At 35.7% G+C, this 13,029-nt stretch overlaps 1 protein-coding gene across 7 annotated transcripts in view; it reads left to right on the forward strand.

Annotated features, from left to right (window-relative positions):
- The window catches only part of EML1 (EMAP like 1), a 119,927-nt gene that overhangs the window by 81,160 nt on the left and 25,738 nt on the right, over positions 1 to 13,029 (forward strand). For 5 of the 7 annotated variants that reach the window (XM_048947817.1, XM_048947815.1, XM_048947818.1 and 2 more), the window contains 4 exons: positions 2,645 to 2,779; positions 6,329 to 6,357; positions 7,725 to 7,751; positions 10,864 to 10,993. In XM_048947817.1, coding sequence (XP_048803774.1) covers positions 2,645 to 2,779; positions 6,329 to 6,357; positions 7,725 to 7,751; positions 10,864 to 10,993 — 321 coding nt within the window. The remainder of the gene's footprint in view (positions 1 to 2,644; positions 2,780 to 6,328; positions 6,358 to 7,724; positions 7,752 to 10,863; positions 10,994 to 13,029) is intronic. The other 2 variants (XM_048947816.1, XM_048947819.1) reach the window with 1 other exon arrangement.

The following is a 13,029-nucleotide window of genomic DNA, read 5'->3' on the forward strand; positions in this document are numbered from 1 at the left end:
CACTAATGTGGAAGCCAAACTCTGGAATCCAGTCGTGTTCTTACAGTCTTGTAAGTTAAATGAATATTTCCTATCATTTTAAATTCTTCCTCAGGTGTCCATATGTCTGCTGTAGCCATACTGATGTTAAACACCAGAGAAACCAAAATGTGTATTTGCCAAAATTGAGTTAATGCAATGGAATTAAAATATCTTGCTGTGATCATCTTTTTCTGATCATTCTCTAGTATATCTCGCTGGGCTTTTGCTGTTGGTGGAAGTTTGAAATTTGTCAGAAGATAGTTTGGCTAGTTAGCTTAAACACTAATGGATCTAAAATAACTTAAAAGAGTTCTGTTCTTCTATTGTGGTAAAAGAAGTTTTTATACTGATATGAGGCTTCATCAGTAAAAAGATATCATTGCACTTCTAAGCTTTAGGCCTGTTCATTTTTTTTATCCATCCATTCATCTTTTGAATGTTGATAACTGTAAAAAAATAAAACCCCAAGCAATATTAAATTAGTTTAAAACTGCTTCCATAACTGCTACAGTTTTTCTAACGTCAGCACAATTTGATGATTTCCTTCATTAAATTTCAGTGCTGGCCAATACTGTGTCATCTTTTTCTGTTTAAAGAGATGATGTCAAAATAAGAGTTTGATACTACAAAATCACACAGTGCTGATATTTTGTGGTAGTAAAATTTAGTGAAAGGGCACAAGCTGACAAAGGTACTTTATGTGGAGTAAAACTTTTCAGTACCATGGCTGCTTTATGTTAGCATGGAGTAATATTATGGAATGGTGTTAATAAGACAGAGAACTGTTAAATGTTTGTAATATATTATCAAATATGTGGAAGGAATGTTTTTTTTTTCTTTTTTTCCCCCATGCATTTGGCATTGAGAAGACTTGGGGAGTGTATGGCTGGCTTAGGAAACAGTGATGCCATACGTGACAACAGAATTGAATTTTCACTGCCTTTTGCTTCTCCCATGCATTATTTCAGTCTGTCCCTGTGTGCAACTTAGCATTCTTCTTGCTCTCTTACATCACTCTCTGCCCAGAAACATTTTTGTTTCAGCTTAATCCTCTGAATGGTGCTTGTTCTTAATACAAAAACACAGCACTGAATATCTGCACTACCACTGCACATTCTGGAAAGATTTTTGTCAAGCCACCTGAGATGCATCACATGATGTATCTGCTCTGCCCTGAATGCATGGAGCTTCCTCTCAGAAAAATGTCATCTTTGCAGTGACTTGAGCTCAGATCTATCCATTGTATTGTACAGTTTTGTGTTTTGATCACACAGAAAAGTCTACTTTTCTTCCTTTACTTATGAAGAGTTGATGCTTCTATTTTTTACACTGTGTGAAGTGAGGCAGTCTGAGAAGCTGACTGAGGTAATACGATAGGGATGGTTTTTAGAAGTTGATGAGGAGGCCTGGAATAGTCCATGGTGATGCCTGAACTGAACCTTATGGTAAGCAGAACACCCTGGAGTGTAAAAGGTAACAGGGCTGGGGTTGGCAAAGGAACTGACTGGAATGAGACTGGGACCTGGAGGGCAGGAGCAGAAAAAGCCAAAATGTTTATATGGACAGACACAACATAGGATGTGGGGAAAGGTGCATAAATGTCCCTGCTCTTTTCTTTGGAGAGTGTAAAGCAAACAGAAGGCAGAGTTGGGAGAAAGGAGGTACCAGCATCAAATTCTGTCCAGCTGGTGGTGTGGAAATGATTCCTGCCTCATCCCAAGCACTGCTGCCAGCCCTTCTCTGCATCCCAGGGAAAGGAGTAAAGCGAGGGACCTAGCCTAGCTCATTTGTCACCTACTCCCCTTGCCCCTAGGAAGCATTGCTTTGGAGAAAAGTGGTTTGAACTAATGGAAAACCATAGTAGTTTGTCACCTATGTTGTATGCTCTGTTATACTGCTCCTGTTGTGCCTTGTGGTTCTGTCGGAGAGAGCTGGCTGTCTGAAAGTCATGCAGGAGCTTCCTTACAGCCATCTTTGCCAAAGGGACAGTTGAAGAGTGGTAGAAACTTAAGCCTCTGAGATACTCCTTATCAGGGGCAGGGAATGTAATCTATTTGTACATGCAGTGTAGAAGCATGTTTTTTTTTTTTTTTTTTTACAAATGAATGGAGAGCTAGCTTACATTTTCATAGTTTTTCTTTAGAGTGTGTTAAAACTCACTTTGAACCACAGTGTAACTGATTTTGAATGAAGATGCTGGTTAGCTTGCTAGCGCTCAAATTTTGACCTATTTTTGATGTTTTCTGTTGTCTGCTGGTGTTGTATAATGTGCTTTCTTTGAGTTCCTTTCTTTTTGAGAGAATTTTAAAGCATAGGATGGTATTCAAAGATTTGGGAGGTGATATGGAAAGTAGGTGTTACAGATGTCTGATGTTAGTGTGGCCCCCTTTTTTTTTTTTTTTTTTTTTTATAACCGGGCCAAAAAAAGTATGTTAATCTCTGTTGCAACAGGTGCTCAGCAGAACTGTTACGTAAGATCTTTAACAAGTTGTTTTCTGATTAAAAAATAATGTTGCTATTTTTATGGCCAGCTTTCTATTTGATACATTTCTCAGGAGTGTTTGTCATTAGGTGTGTACTTCTACAAGTTCTACTGTTAAGCTTAATCTCTTTTTCTCATTAGTACTGTGAAGAGAACCAGCTCTGCTGAGCGTGTGTCCCCAGGAGGCCGGAGGGAAAGCTATGGAGATTCCAAAGGGAGTCGCAACCGCACTGGATCCACCAGCAGCTCATCCAGTGGTAAAAAGAACAGTGAAAGGTAGTGTTTCTTGAATGGCCATCTTCATTCTTTTTTGCTTTCTGCTCTAACAGTGAAATTTGTTTCTTCAATTCAGCAAATATTAGAATTTGTTTGTGTTTAAAAAAAACAAACAAACAAACACAAAACCTCTACCAGTTGGTCAAAAATACGTATTTTAGGAGACTTCAAATCTTTCTTTTGAATTTTTCTTTCTGAAAAGATCTTTTTTTGAATTATTTCTGCTCTCTAGATGAGGCTTAAAGCAGAATGCATGTCAGAAATCTAAAAAGGCAATATTGAATGCTCACCACCTCACACATGTGGAATGATATCTAGTTGATTTATGAGTAATAACTGTCTCAGTTTAAGTCAGATGAATGTGAAATGGAGAAATAGACTTATGTGCAGGCACTATCCAAAGAAGCAGAATAAAGTGATTTTGCATCTCTGTGCATTTTGATGGTGCTTCTCGTATTGTATTGACAGTAACAAAAGGAAAATGTCTTTTCCAAGAGTTTCAGAATAGGATGTCTTGAAGATATAGGTGATTTATTGTTTGTGGTGAGATCAATGTTTTGACCAATTGATTCTTTCCCGTATTTCCTAGACAGATTTTGGCCATTGGCCCATGGCCATTACACCTGATCTCTGTCCTGCTACAGTTCCTTATGTACAAAGAGGTATTAATGGTAGTTTTGAGATTCTCAGATGATGTGGCAAGAGAAACAGTGTTGATGAAGATTACAGAATAATGTAATTCACCTGTTCTGTCTGTGCATGAATGCCTTTATGAGAGTCATTGGATTGCTGATGAGACAATGGTAGGGCACAAAACAACTTGTTGAACTCAATGATGCTTATGGCTCCCTTCCAACTTGGGATATTCTATGATTCTAAAACTTCTTATTTAAATCTCTTTGGCATCTTCTCTCAGTGTGGAGACTGACTGAGGCTCTTGTGAACTAATAGGCAACAGCCTAAATGCGGGTGATGAAATTACTACTAGTTTTGATTTGAAGCTATCCCTCTCTACTTGATACCTGTATAAAGTGCAATTTATCTGAGATTAGTTTTATATGAAAGCTACTAAAGAAACCAGATGAGAATATTAAATAAATTTTTGATTACTTAAAAGAAGAAAAGATACAACTTCTGGCAGCTACATAGTGGTCCCATAAACAAGTGATGTTAATAATGTATGGAATGCATTATTTAAATGAAATTTCCTAAGGATCTAATTGGGAGCCCATGTTAAATAGCATAAGGTGGAGCTAGTGTGGCTGATGTTGCTGTTAGAGCAATAATTGTGTGATTAGAGAGTTTTCCCAGGAGATAAAAGGCCTGATTTCTTATATCACATGCAGCCTGTGGATGTTCAGAGTCGCAGCTCTTACCTCATTGAAGAGTGTCTTTATCCTGTGGAAGAGTCTGGGTAAAGTCTTCCTCATAATTGCTGCTGAAGGCAGGCAACTGTGCAGAACATAGAGCAAGAGTCATGGGACTAGAAGAAAAATAAGCGTGATTCTATATGCCAGGAGCCAAAGCTGTCCTCCTAAAGCTAACTATATGTGTGTAAGAATGAAGAAGAGAGCATTACTGAACTACTCACAGCCTTTTTCATTTCTCGTGTTATTTCTGCTCTCTAGATGAGGCTTAAAGCAGAATGCATGTCAGAAATCTAAAAAGGCAATATTGAAATTACTATTTTTCAACATACTTCTACGTGCAGTTGTAGCCCATTATGCAATGTCATATTGCTTTAGAAAGGTATTTTAAGAAGCTTTAATAATAAAGGATGAGGAAGTGAGGACTGTAGGCTGAGGTTTCCCAGTTCCCTGTCACTCTGAGCAAGAGGTAAGTCTTTGTTAAAATTTAGGTAAGTAGGAAATGATTCAAGATCATGAAAAAAGAAAAGGAGCAGTCAAAGTTCTGTCTGGTTACGATTTTTTATAATTAGAAAGTACACATGGTTTGCTTTATTACTGTAATGAATCAGCCCTTTGCATTAACTTGTATAAGTCAGCATGGACAATTCAGAACTGGGAGGTCTTGTCTCTAGAAATGTAGCATTTCTGACTAATGCTGCATCTCATAAAGATCTTATTTACTATAAATATCTTCACTCATAAGAATTTAATTTAATGTTGGTGTTAAAAATGGTAACACATCATGGTACTTATTTAGATTGGCTTTGTGGGCCAGATTGGTGCAAGAATTTTGTTGCATGATTAATATCCAGGCTGGTGGTATTAGAAGGTGCTGTACCAGGTGAGCCCCAAATAATTCATTTGTTGGTTGGTTCAATTATTAGATAAATATGTTATTTTAACACAGCAGAGTCAAATCAAAGGAAAATGAAAAATACTCAGATGGTTTGTTGTGGCTTCAGTTTCATTTGTAGAGAGGGGGGAATCTTGCTTCGAAAAAATCCTGTGCAAGTATGCAACCAGTTTAGTTTATCTTCCAACTGCACTTTTGGATGTGAAGTGGAGATTGCATTTCAAAGCTCTGTGGATACTTCATCCTTTTCATGCATCTCTCCACTGAAGTTGCAGAGTTTTCAACTCTTTTGCGATCACTAGGAACGATGCTGTAGTAACCTGATGTTTCAGAAATTTATTGAGTATGAAGGATATAGACCTGGGAAAAAGATAACTGCTTGATACGACTTAATGACCCTTCTATTTCATTAGAAACAGCTCCCTCAAGATTAATTACACAGCGATGGAGGGTAAAGAAAACAAAACAACTGTTATTTCTTGAGATTTCTTCTTTTTGATCAAGATAGCAGGGTAGTACTATCCAGAGAGCAACTCATCTTTTCTGTCTCTTCCTTATCCGCATGTATTTAAGTATTTTTCCCTCACTTTTTCCCAGATAGTTTTCTCAAGACAAAAAGGCAAGCTGATTTAACTTGTCTTCTGCATGCTGCACTGGGAAAGAAGGTGCTTTAATAATGATAGATATGTGTTTCCTGGGTTTCACTGGATACCGCAGTTCATCAGGAACCAATTGGGCAGTTCCAGCTTCTATGTAAACTCTTTGGGAAAGCACCATTCAAATTTTATTTTATTCTTAAGTTCAGAGAGAGCAAAGTCATGAAGCAAATAGCTACATATACTGTAGCTCTCTCTGTGTATACAAAGAGATGTTGTATTTAAGAATATATTCCTAAGTTTTAATGATATCTGTAGGTCTTTTTAGGATGACAAATTTATCTGACTGCAAACCAAAACTTGAGACAAATGCTCTAGGCCAATTTCCATGTTCTCCTACTAATGCTGCAGGAGGGGAGGATCTGGTAATAGTAGAAAATCTGTATTTGTAAGAATACAAAAAGAAATGTTTAAAAACAAAACAAAACAAAAAAGTGTTGATATTTGTCATTAAGGAACCATCATGAACTCTGTTTATAATTTTGTCTGCTTTGAGATTTACACTGTAAATAATTGAATTCTATCATTACTTATATAGAAATATATTTAATTTTATATTGCATCAACAGCTTTATGTGTGGATACTTTGCATGGGCTTTTTAAAATAGAAATTTCTTCATTATTTTTGCAGCAAACCCAAGGAGCCAATGTTCAGTGCAGGTAGGAACTTTTTAGCATTTTAAAACATTTAAAAATTGTGATAATTTTATTTGCCAATATTCAGGAACTGGTGTTGGGATTCTAAGCATGACACTTACTGGGTATATCAATAATGTATATAGATGTAGTTTAAAAAAAAAAAAAAGAGCAGTTTTGCTCTACTTTTTATTGGCCCAGCAGGTTTATTTAATTTGGATTCTTTGTAAGAAGACAAAGAAGAAAAAGGCAATGTCTTCTTACCTCAAATGTGTCTTCATTTTGGAGCAATATTAAAGTTCTGTTAATTGAAGTATTACTACATTCCAGTTACAATGCATTAATTTAGTCAAGCTGTACTTGATTGCTCCCTTAAAGAATTCCATATCTATCCCAATGCCTTGTAATACAATTTGTCAGATTACAAATGAAGGTGTATTGAAGCTATGGTTTTGGAGATCTAGAATTTAAGTCATGTTTTTTTTTTTTCCTTGTGTATTATCTTTATTACAAGATTGCAAAAGCAAAATATGAGGTATTAGTGCAAGAGCCAGTCCTTGTCCTTGATGAAGATAAGAAACTGAATACGATGTCTAAGTAATATTTGTCCTGGAAAAACACAGGTTTAAAATAAATCCTTCATTACAATAGAATAAGTAATGGAGAAAATGGCTCATTTATCAATTTTTTTTTTCATATTCTTGTTGTTTATAGTTGTGTAACAGTAAGCTTACATTAAGCTGAACAAGAAAATCCCTAGTTTACCGAATGGACTGATCAGCATCCAACAAAGCTCTTATGCCATTCTTCAAGAGTTAGTATGTTAACTGGTTTTGAACTTGGAAATATGTAGAATTGAGTATTTAAATACACTGTGACAATACAATCACTATCTACATTCCTTTCCTGAAAACATTGTTTCAGAAAAAGAAATCTTGAGGATTCACATAGAGTTTGCAGTTCTTGCGTAGCATTGCTTATGTGGTGCAAGAGAAGAAAAGGTGTTTGGAATAGTTTTTGTTGTAGCACTTCCCTAGATAAATGTTGGTAACTAAACACATTATACTGTTTCTATCTTCCTTTGCCCTCCTGGGCAAAATTCTTACTGAAATTATTATTCCTAAGAATGTTATACCTGATATTTTAGTTACTGTTAGCATATAGTTGCATAGTAAAGCTTAAATGCTTTTGAAAGAGAAAGGGACTGAACAGTGCTTCTAGGTGAAAGAAAGGAGACGTTTGTCTGTAATGACGGCTCAGGTTTTGTCAGGAAGCAAGGTAGCTCCCAGCAGAGTGCCCCTGGACAGCCTGTAGAGCAGGTGTATAGTGAGGCTCTTATACTGGAACACATCTTTATCTAGCCCTTCTGTCTCTGTCTCTGTAACCACAAGGGAAGCGCCGTGTGACACACTGCAAAGGTAGGCTTCACTTCCAAAACCTCATAGCTCTCGAAGCAAAATGGTGCCAGCGTGATAAAAGCTTTATGTATAAACTGCAGTTTTGTTACTTGCATGCATTTTGCAGCGTTAAAACTTTTCTGGTTCTTTTGAGTAGAACAAAAATATTATTCCATCCATTATACAATCTACTGAATTATAACCTGCAGGTGCACTGTAAAAATAGTAATGGGTTATAATTGAGTCACGGATTTTTCAGGAGAATTTGAAATAGAAAAAAATATGTTGAGAGAGCTATATGGCAACATGTGGATGTTCACTGTGTTTGAAATGGTGTTCTGCACTTTTGCTGAAATTCATATAGATTTGCCCCTCTGGCTTGTTTTGCTGGTAGTCTAACACAATGATAGAAGCCTTGTTTTTTTCCCTTTGCTTTTTCATATTGAGTAGAACTTAGTTAGATTTTTCTGAATGCTAAGTAAGCAGATTTAGGCCTCCAACTAATTTCTCAGTGCTTTTTGCTCAATGTCATAATGCGGAGTTATATTTGGTAAACATGCCATAGTGTTTTCTAAAATTGCAGCTAAATTGCAGTGTAAATATGCACATTTTTGATGCATGTTTATGTCTGTGATACAATCACAGATTTGTCTTGCTTTTAGAGATAGCTTATTCCTAACGGTTTTTCCACTAATCAGCATCTTTCACCTTTGCAACAAATGTAAAATTTCATTTTAAAAATGTTTATTCCCAAGGCAAAGTCTTTTACAGGGTTTCTACTTCTGTGTAGTCATACAGTTTTATGCAATCAGTAGTGATTGTCTTTGCTGATCGTACTAGCATTCATGTCTTCTAATTTCGATTCAATAGCTATTAATTTTTATAGTTATTTTCAACGGCAGTTCTAAATTCACAATATTGCAGATGTAAAAGATACATTTGTTTAGAAGTTTCACCACTGATCTGTCTTTGTAGTTTTATTGTCTGTCTTTACAACTATCTTTGCATAGAGCTGTGCTGTCTTAAAGATTTAGTTAAGAAAAATAAAAGGGGACTAAGTAAATAATATACTTGTATTACTAACAAATATCAGTACCTGTAAAATTAACATTACCAAAACTTCTAAATAAATATACAGTTCTGTGCCTTGCTAGTCATCCTAAATTCCTGTTTACAGTTAGAGAGAGGCATGCTAGAGACATAATATATATACTTTGGCCTTGGACACATGCTTTCAAGTGTGATTAATTCCTCTAAAAGTACCTGCTTCTTCCTATTTACTCTAAAAAGCAGTTTTGAATGACCAGGTCAAATGTGGACAGTTCCACTGTAGATGCTTAAAGGCAAGTTTTGTGAGTCCCGTGATGTTTTCAGTGAGAAAATCAGCTCGATGAATTAAACTGTCATCCATTCACAGCCTTTGATAAGCACAATCCAGACTTGTCACTGCTGAAAATCTATTAAATTCCAGTGCACTAGTATCAGTAGCATTGGCTTGTGTTTGAAGCTCATTAAATAGATGCTGCATGCGCATACAAATAGTGCTGTAATGCTCTGCTATTTAATGCTCTATCCTCTTTATTTTCCCATACAGATCTATCAGAGTAGATTTTTAATATCAATTCCAGTATTCTGGCACTTCTTAACAGGCTTCATGAACTCCAGCCATCTGTCACTTTTATTATTCTCTTGTTTTGGTGTTTTGTTTTAATATTGTTTTGTTGTTCTCATTATATGTCGTTGTTTTCATTATATCTGTGAACTCTATACACTAGGGGATTTTAGAGAGCCCTAGCTGTAACTTTACTGTGATCTCTCCCGAATGAATCAGCCTAAAAGCAAAATACACATGTATGTAGGTAATATAACATAGCTATAAGATTACTTTGTTCAACCTATAATTTTTATTCATTTAATCGAAATTTCTGATGTATGCGTTTCCAATTAAAATAAAGCCTTAATTTTCAAACTAAAACATAGTATACTTGTAATGATACTTAGCGATTCATAGCGTAATTTTAAGAGTCCTAAAGTGTTAATTTTTTTTCTATTTACATGATTTTGTTACTTTTGCCCTTCCACTTCCTCTGTGCCCACGATTATTCTGTCTAGTAACTCTACAGATGTCACTGACTCCAAAACTGCTTGATTCGCATGAGAACAAGGCTGAATTCCTTGATCTGCCGATGGAGCAGCAAGAGCCAGCACGTTCTGAATGTGGACAAACTTCACCAGAAGTTCACAGGACACCCACTTTGGCCTTGCCTGTTCCCAAAAGTCCTAGTCAGACCTTCATGGCATTTGCCAGATCTCCTAGTTTTATAAGCCCCATGAAGTCCCCAAGTCAGTACTTCCAGATCTGTTATTAATCCCTCCTTCTCCTCCCCAAAAATATTTCTTCTGAATTCAACAAATTATTTTTAGTATTTTCTTTTAGAAATTGTTTACTTGTCAGCTAATTCAGTTTTTGTAGCTTCTCTCCTCTGTCATTTTCCTTTCTATAATGTGCTGTCAATGTTGTCACTCCTTCTCAATGTTTAGTGATTCTTAAAACATCTTTTCTTGCATGTACATCAGCATGATTTCTTTTACTAACTGTTCATGTTCCTTATTTCAAATGTATCTCTAACACTGTATCAAGTGTAAAGCGTGTCTTTACACTGATATGCAAAGAATGCGACTGAGTGTTGGAAAATACTTCAGATGCTGATGCTCCATTGTAAATATTGATTAAAAAATAAAATTAATTTTAAGTGACATTTCTGTGTTAATTGTAATCTTTGACGTTTTCCCCTTTTGAAACATTTAAAAAAATGTAATATGTAATTTTCTTTAATTGCAGTCCTTAGACCTTTTTTTAGTTCTTCATGACATTGTTAAATTCTAATTCTTTTCAAAATATTTAGAGGAAAAAGGGACTTTACTTTAAAAGAATATATAATAATAATAATAATCCTGTATAGTAAACATGATTTAGGGGAAAAGAAAGCTGCTTATTTTATATGTTTGTGATTGCATGTCATCCTGTAATTGTAACGCACCAAAGTATTAAGTGGGAAGGGATTGAGGAGCACTGGAGTTCTCCACTGATGTTTTTTTTGGTGTAACTCTAAACATTTCTGACCTTTTGTAGAGGAAGGATATGTAAAAATGTTTCTTCGTGGACGTCCTGTTACCATGTACATGCCCAAAGAGCAAGTGGAATCTTACAATTTGGAAGCAAAAGTAGAACTACCAGCCAAGAGGCTTAAACTGGAATGGGTGTATCCTTTCTGTGTTGGAGAACTACTTTAAGTCAATGATTTCTTTATGATGTGTTTTAAATAAATTTTAGAGCTGAATATAGCAAATGTAAGATCTCCTTTAATGAGGTATGCTTCATTAGCGAAGTGCAAGGTGACATTCCATTCGAATAGGTGCTCATTTCTCAAGGCCTGCTGTTCTGCACTCAGTGAATTACAGGGTGGCAGCTGAAGACTTTGCTTAAACTTTGCCTGAAGGTTGAGTTTGAAGCATGCTAATGAGCTGAAGATTAAAGTAGGCATGCTGCATGACTGTAGTGAACAGTGATTATTAATTATGGGTATGCATAAAACAATCTAAGGTATATTTTTGCTGACTCTCAGCAATAATTTATCATTTTGAACTGTCTTGTGTAAAAAGTGCACCATTTGTTACAGCAACTTCTTATAAGGACAGCTGCAGTATTTGGATAATACTAGAACTGAACAGTGTCTTGCAATTGATAGGAGCCAGCAATAAAGTCCACAAGATATCAAATAAAATAATACTTACATTTAGATTTCAGCTGTGCTTAAGCAGCGTAAATGTCAAATGACCAGAATTTTCCACTGATATCTCTAAGTGGATACAATTACAGAATTCTGACTTGGAAAAAAAATCTAGAGTTTAATCACATAGGGAAATTGTCACCTTTCAGTTTTATTAGTAATAAGAAACATCTACCCTTAGGAAAAAAAAAAAAATTACATTTGTGTATTAAAAAAAAATAGGTGATTTATAATAAAATATAATCACAAACATCTGTTTGTAAGATCCACTACCTTTAGAGAGATTAAGCCTTCATAAGGACCTCTATTTTAAGAAAAGACTTTTTTTGGTCCCAAGCAGTACAAATAAGATGTTGCTTTGTCTTCATAAAAAAAAGAAAAGCTGCAAATATTCTTTTTCTAAGTTGTATAAATAGAACTCCATGTGGTTTCAGATTGCACACAGAATCTCCAAGAGTCCCATTGTATTCGCTGGAGATTAATGACAGATTTAGTAACCATTCTTGCTATTCCTTTTGCAGCTGAGCTTTTGTGGGTCCTACCCAACTCTGCTGGAACTGCATAGATAATGCATACAGAAATAACTGAGGGTCAATTAAAAACCAAAAATATCTGGGCACCACAGATTAATAAAATAGTTGATAATAGAGTAATAAATTCTGCTTGCAGCATTCTGCCAATGAATCATTGTACGTATATCACAAAACAACCGAATGATGTCTTTTTAAGTTTGCACAGTCTCCCCTTTAAGGAAGGGGGCAAAAGAATGACATGGGGAGTGATAAGATACTTTCTGAAGCAAACAAATCCCACAAAAACCAAAATCAAAGTAGACTGCCCTTAGCACTGTATACAGGGAAGCTGATGCTAATATTACAGACTTGCAACAAATGATAATTAGAGTCATGGTTTCAGTCTCATTTATTTCTCACCTAAGCATACCTAAATGACTATTTCCTGGATGGACTGTTGTTGTTGTTTGAATATTCATATGTCCTCCCAGCTGTGTATCTGTATATCCAGCATAATCCCACTTTAATGTTTAGTATTAATAGAAAAGGTATGAATTTAGAAATAGGAAGGGTATGAAGTGCTCCAACTAACCCTAAGTGGTTACAGAGGAGAAAAAATATTATGCTGTTTTTTCCAGATTTTTTCTTTGCAGTTAAGCCCAATAATGCCATCTATGCTTCAAAGTTACGTCAATGACTAGGTGTCTACAGGACTCAAAGAGGAATAGATTAGGGAATAAAATAATGCTCGATTTAGAGACTGTAATGGAGAAAAGATACACTCCTGCTCACGTTTTAAGGTAATTTGAGGAGAAAGGTAAAAAGGGGAAAAAAAGGACAACAACTACAGATTCAGATAATCAGATACAATCAGATGTGAAGAAATAGAAATGCTGAATGATAAAGTGTGAGGGAGGGCTGGAGCAGAGGTGGCAGTGCCAAGCAGGACATCAGCACTGGGTAGATCAGGGAGAGGGCAGCAATTTGCAGAGATCG

Source organism: Lagopus muta, chromosome 6 (assembly GCF_023343835.1).
Source record: "Lagopus muta isolate bLagMut1 chromosome 6, bLagMut1 primary, whole genome shotgun sequence".
Classification (NCBI taxonomy): Eukaryota; Metazoa; Chordata; class Aves; order Galliformes; family Phasianidae; genus Lagopus; species Lagopus muta.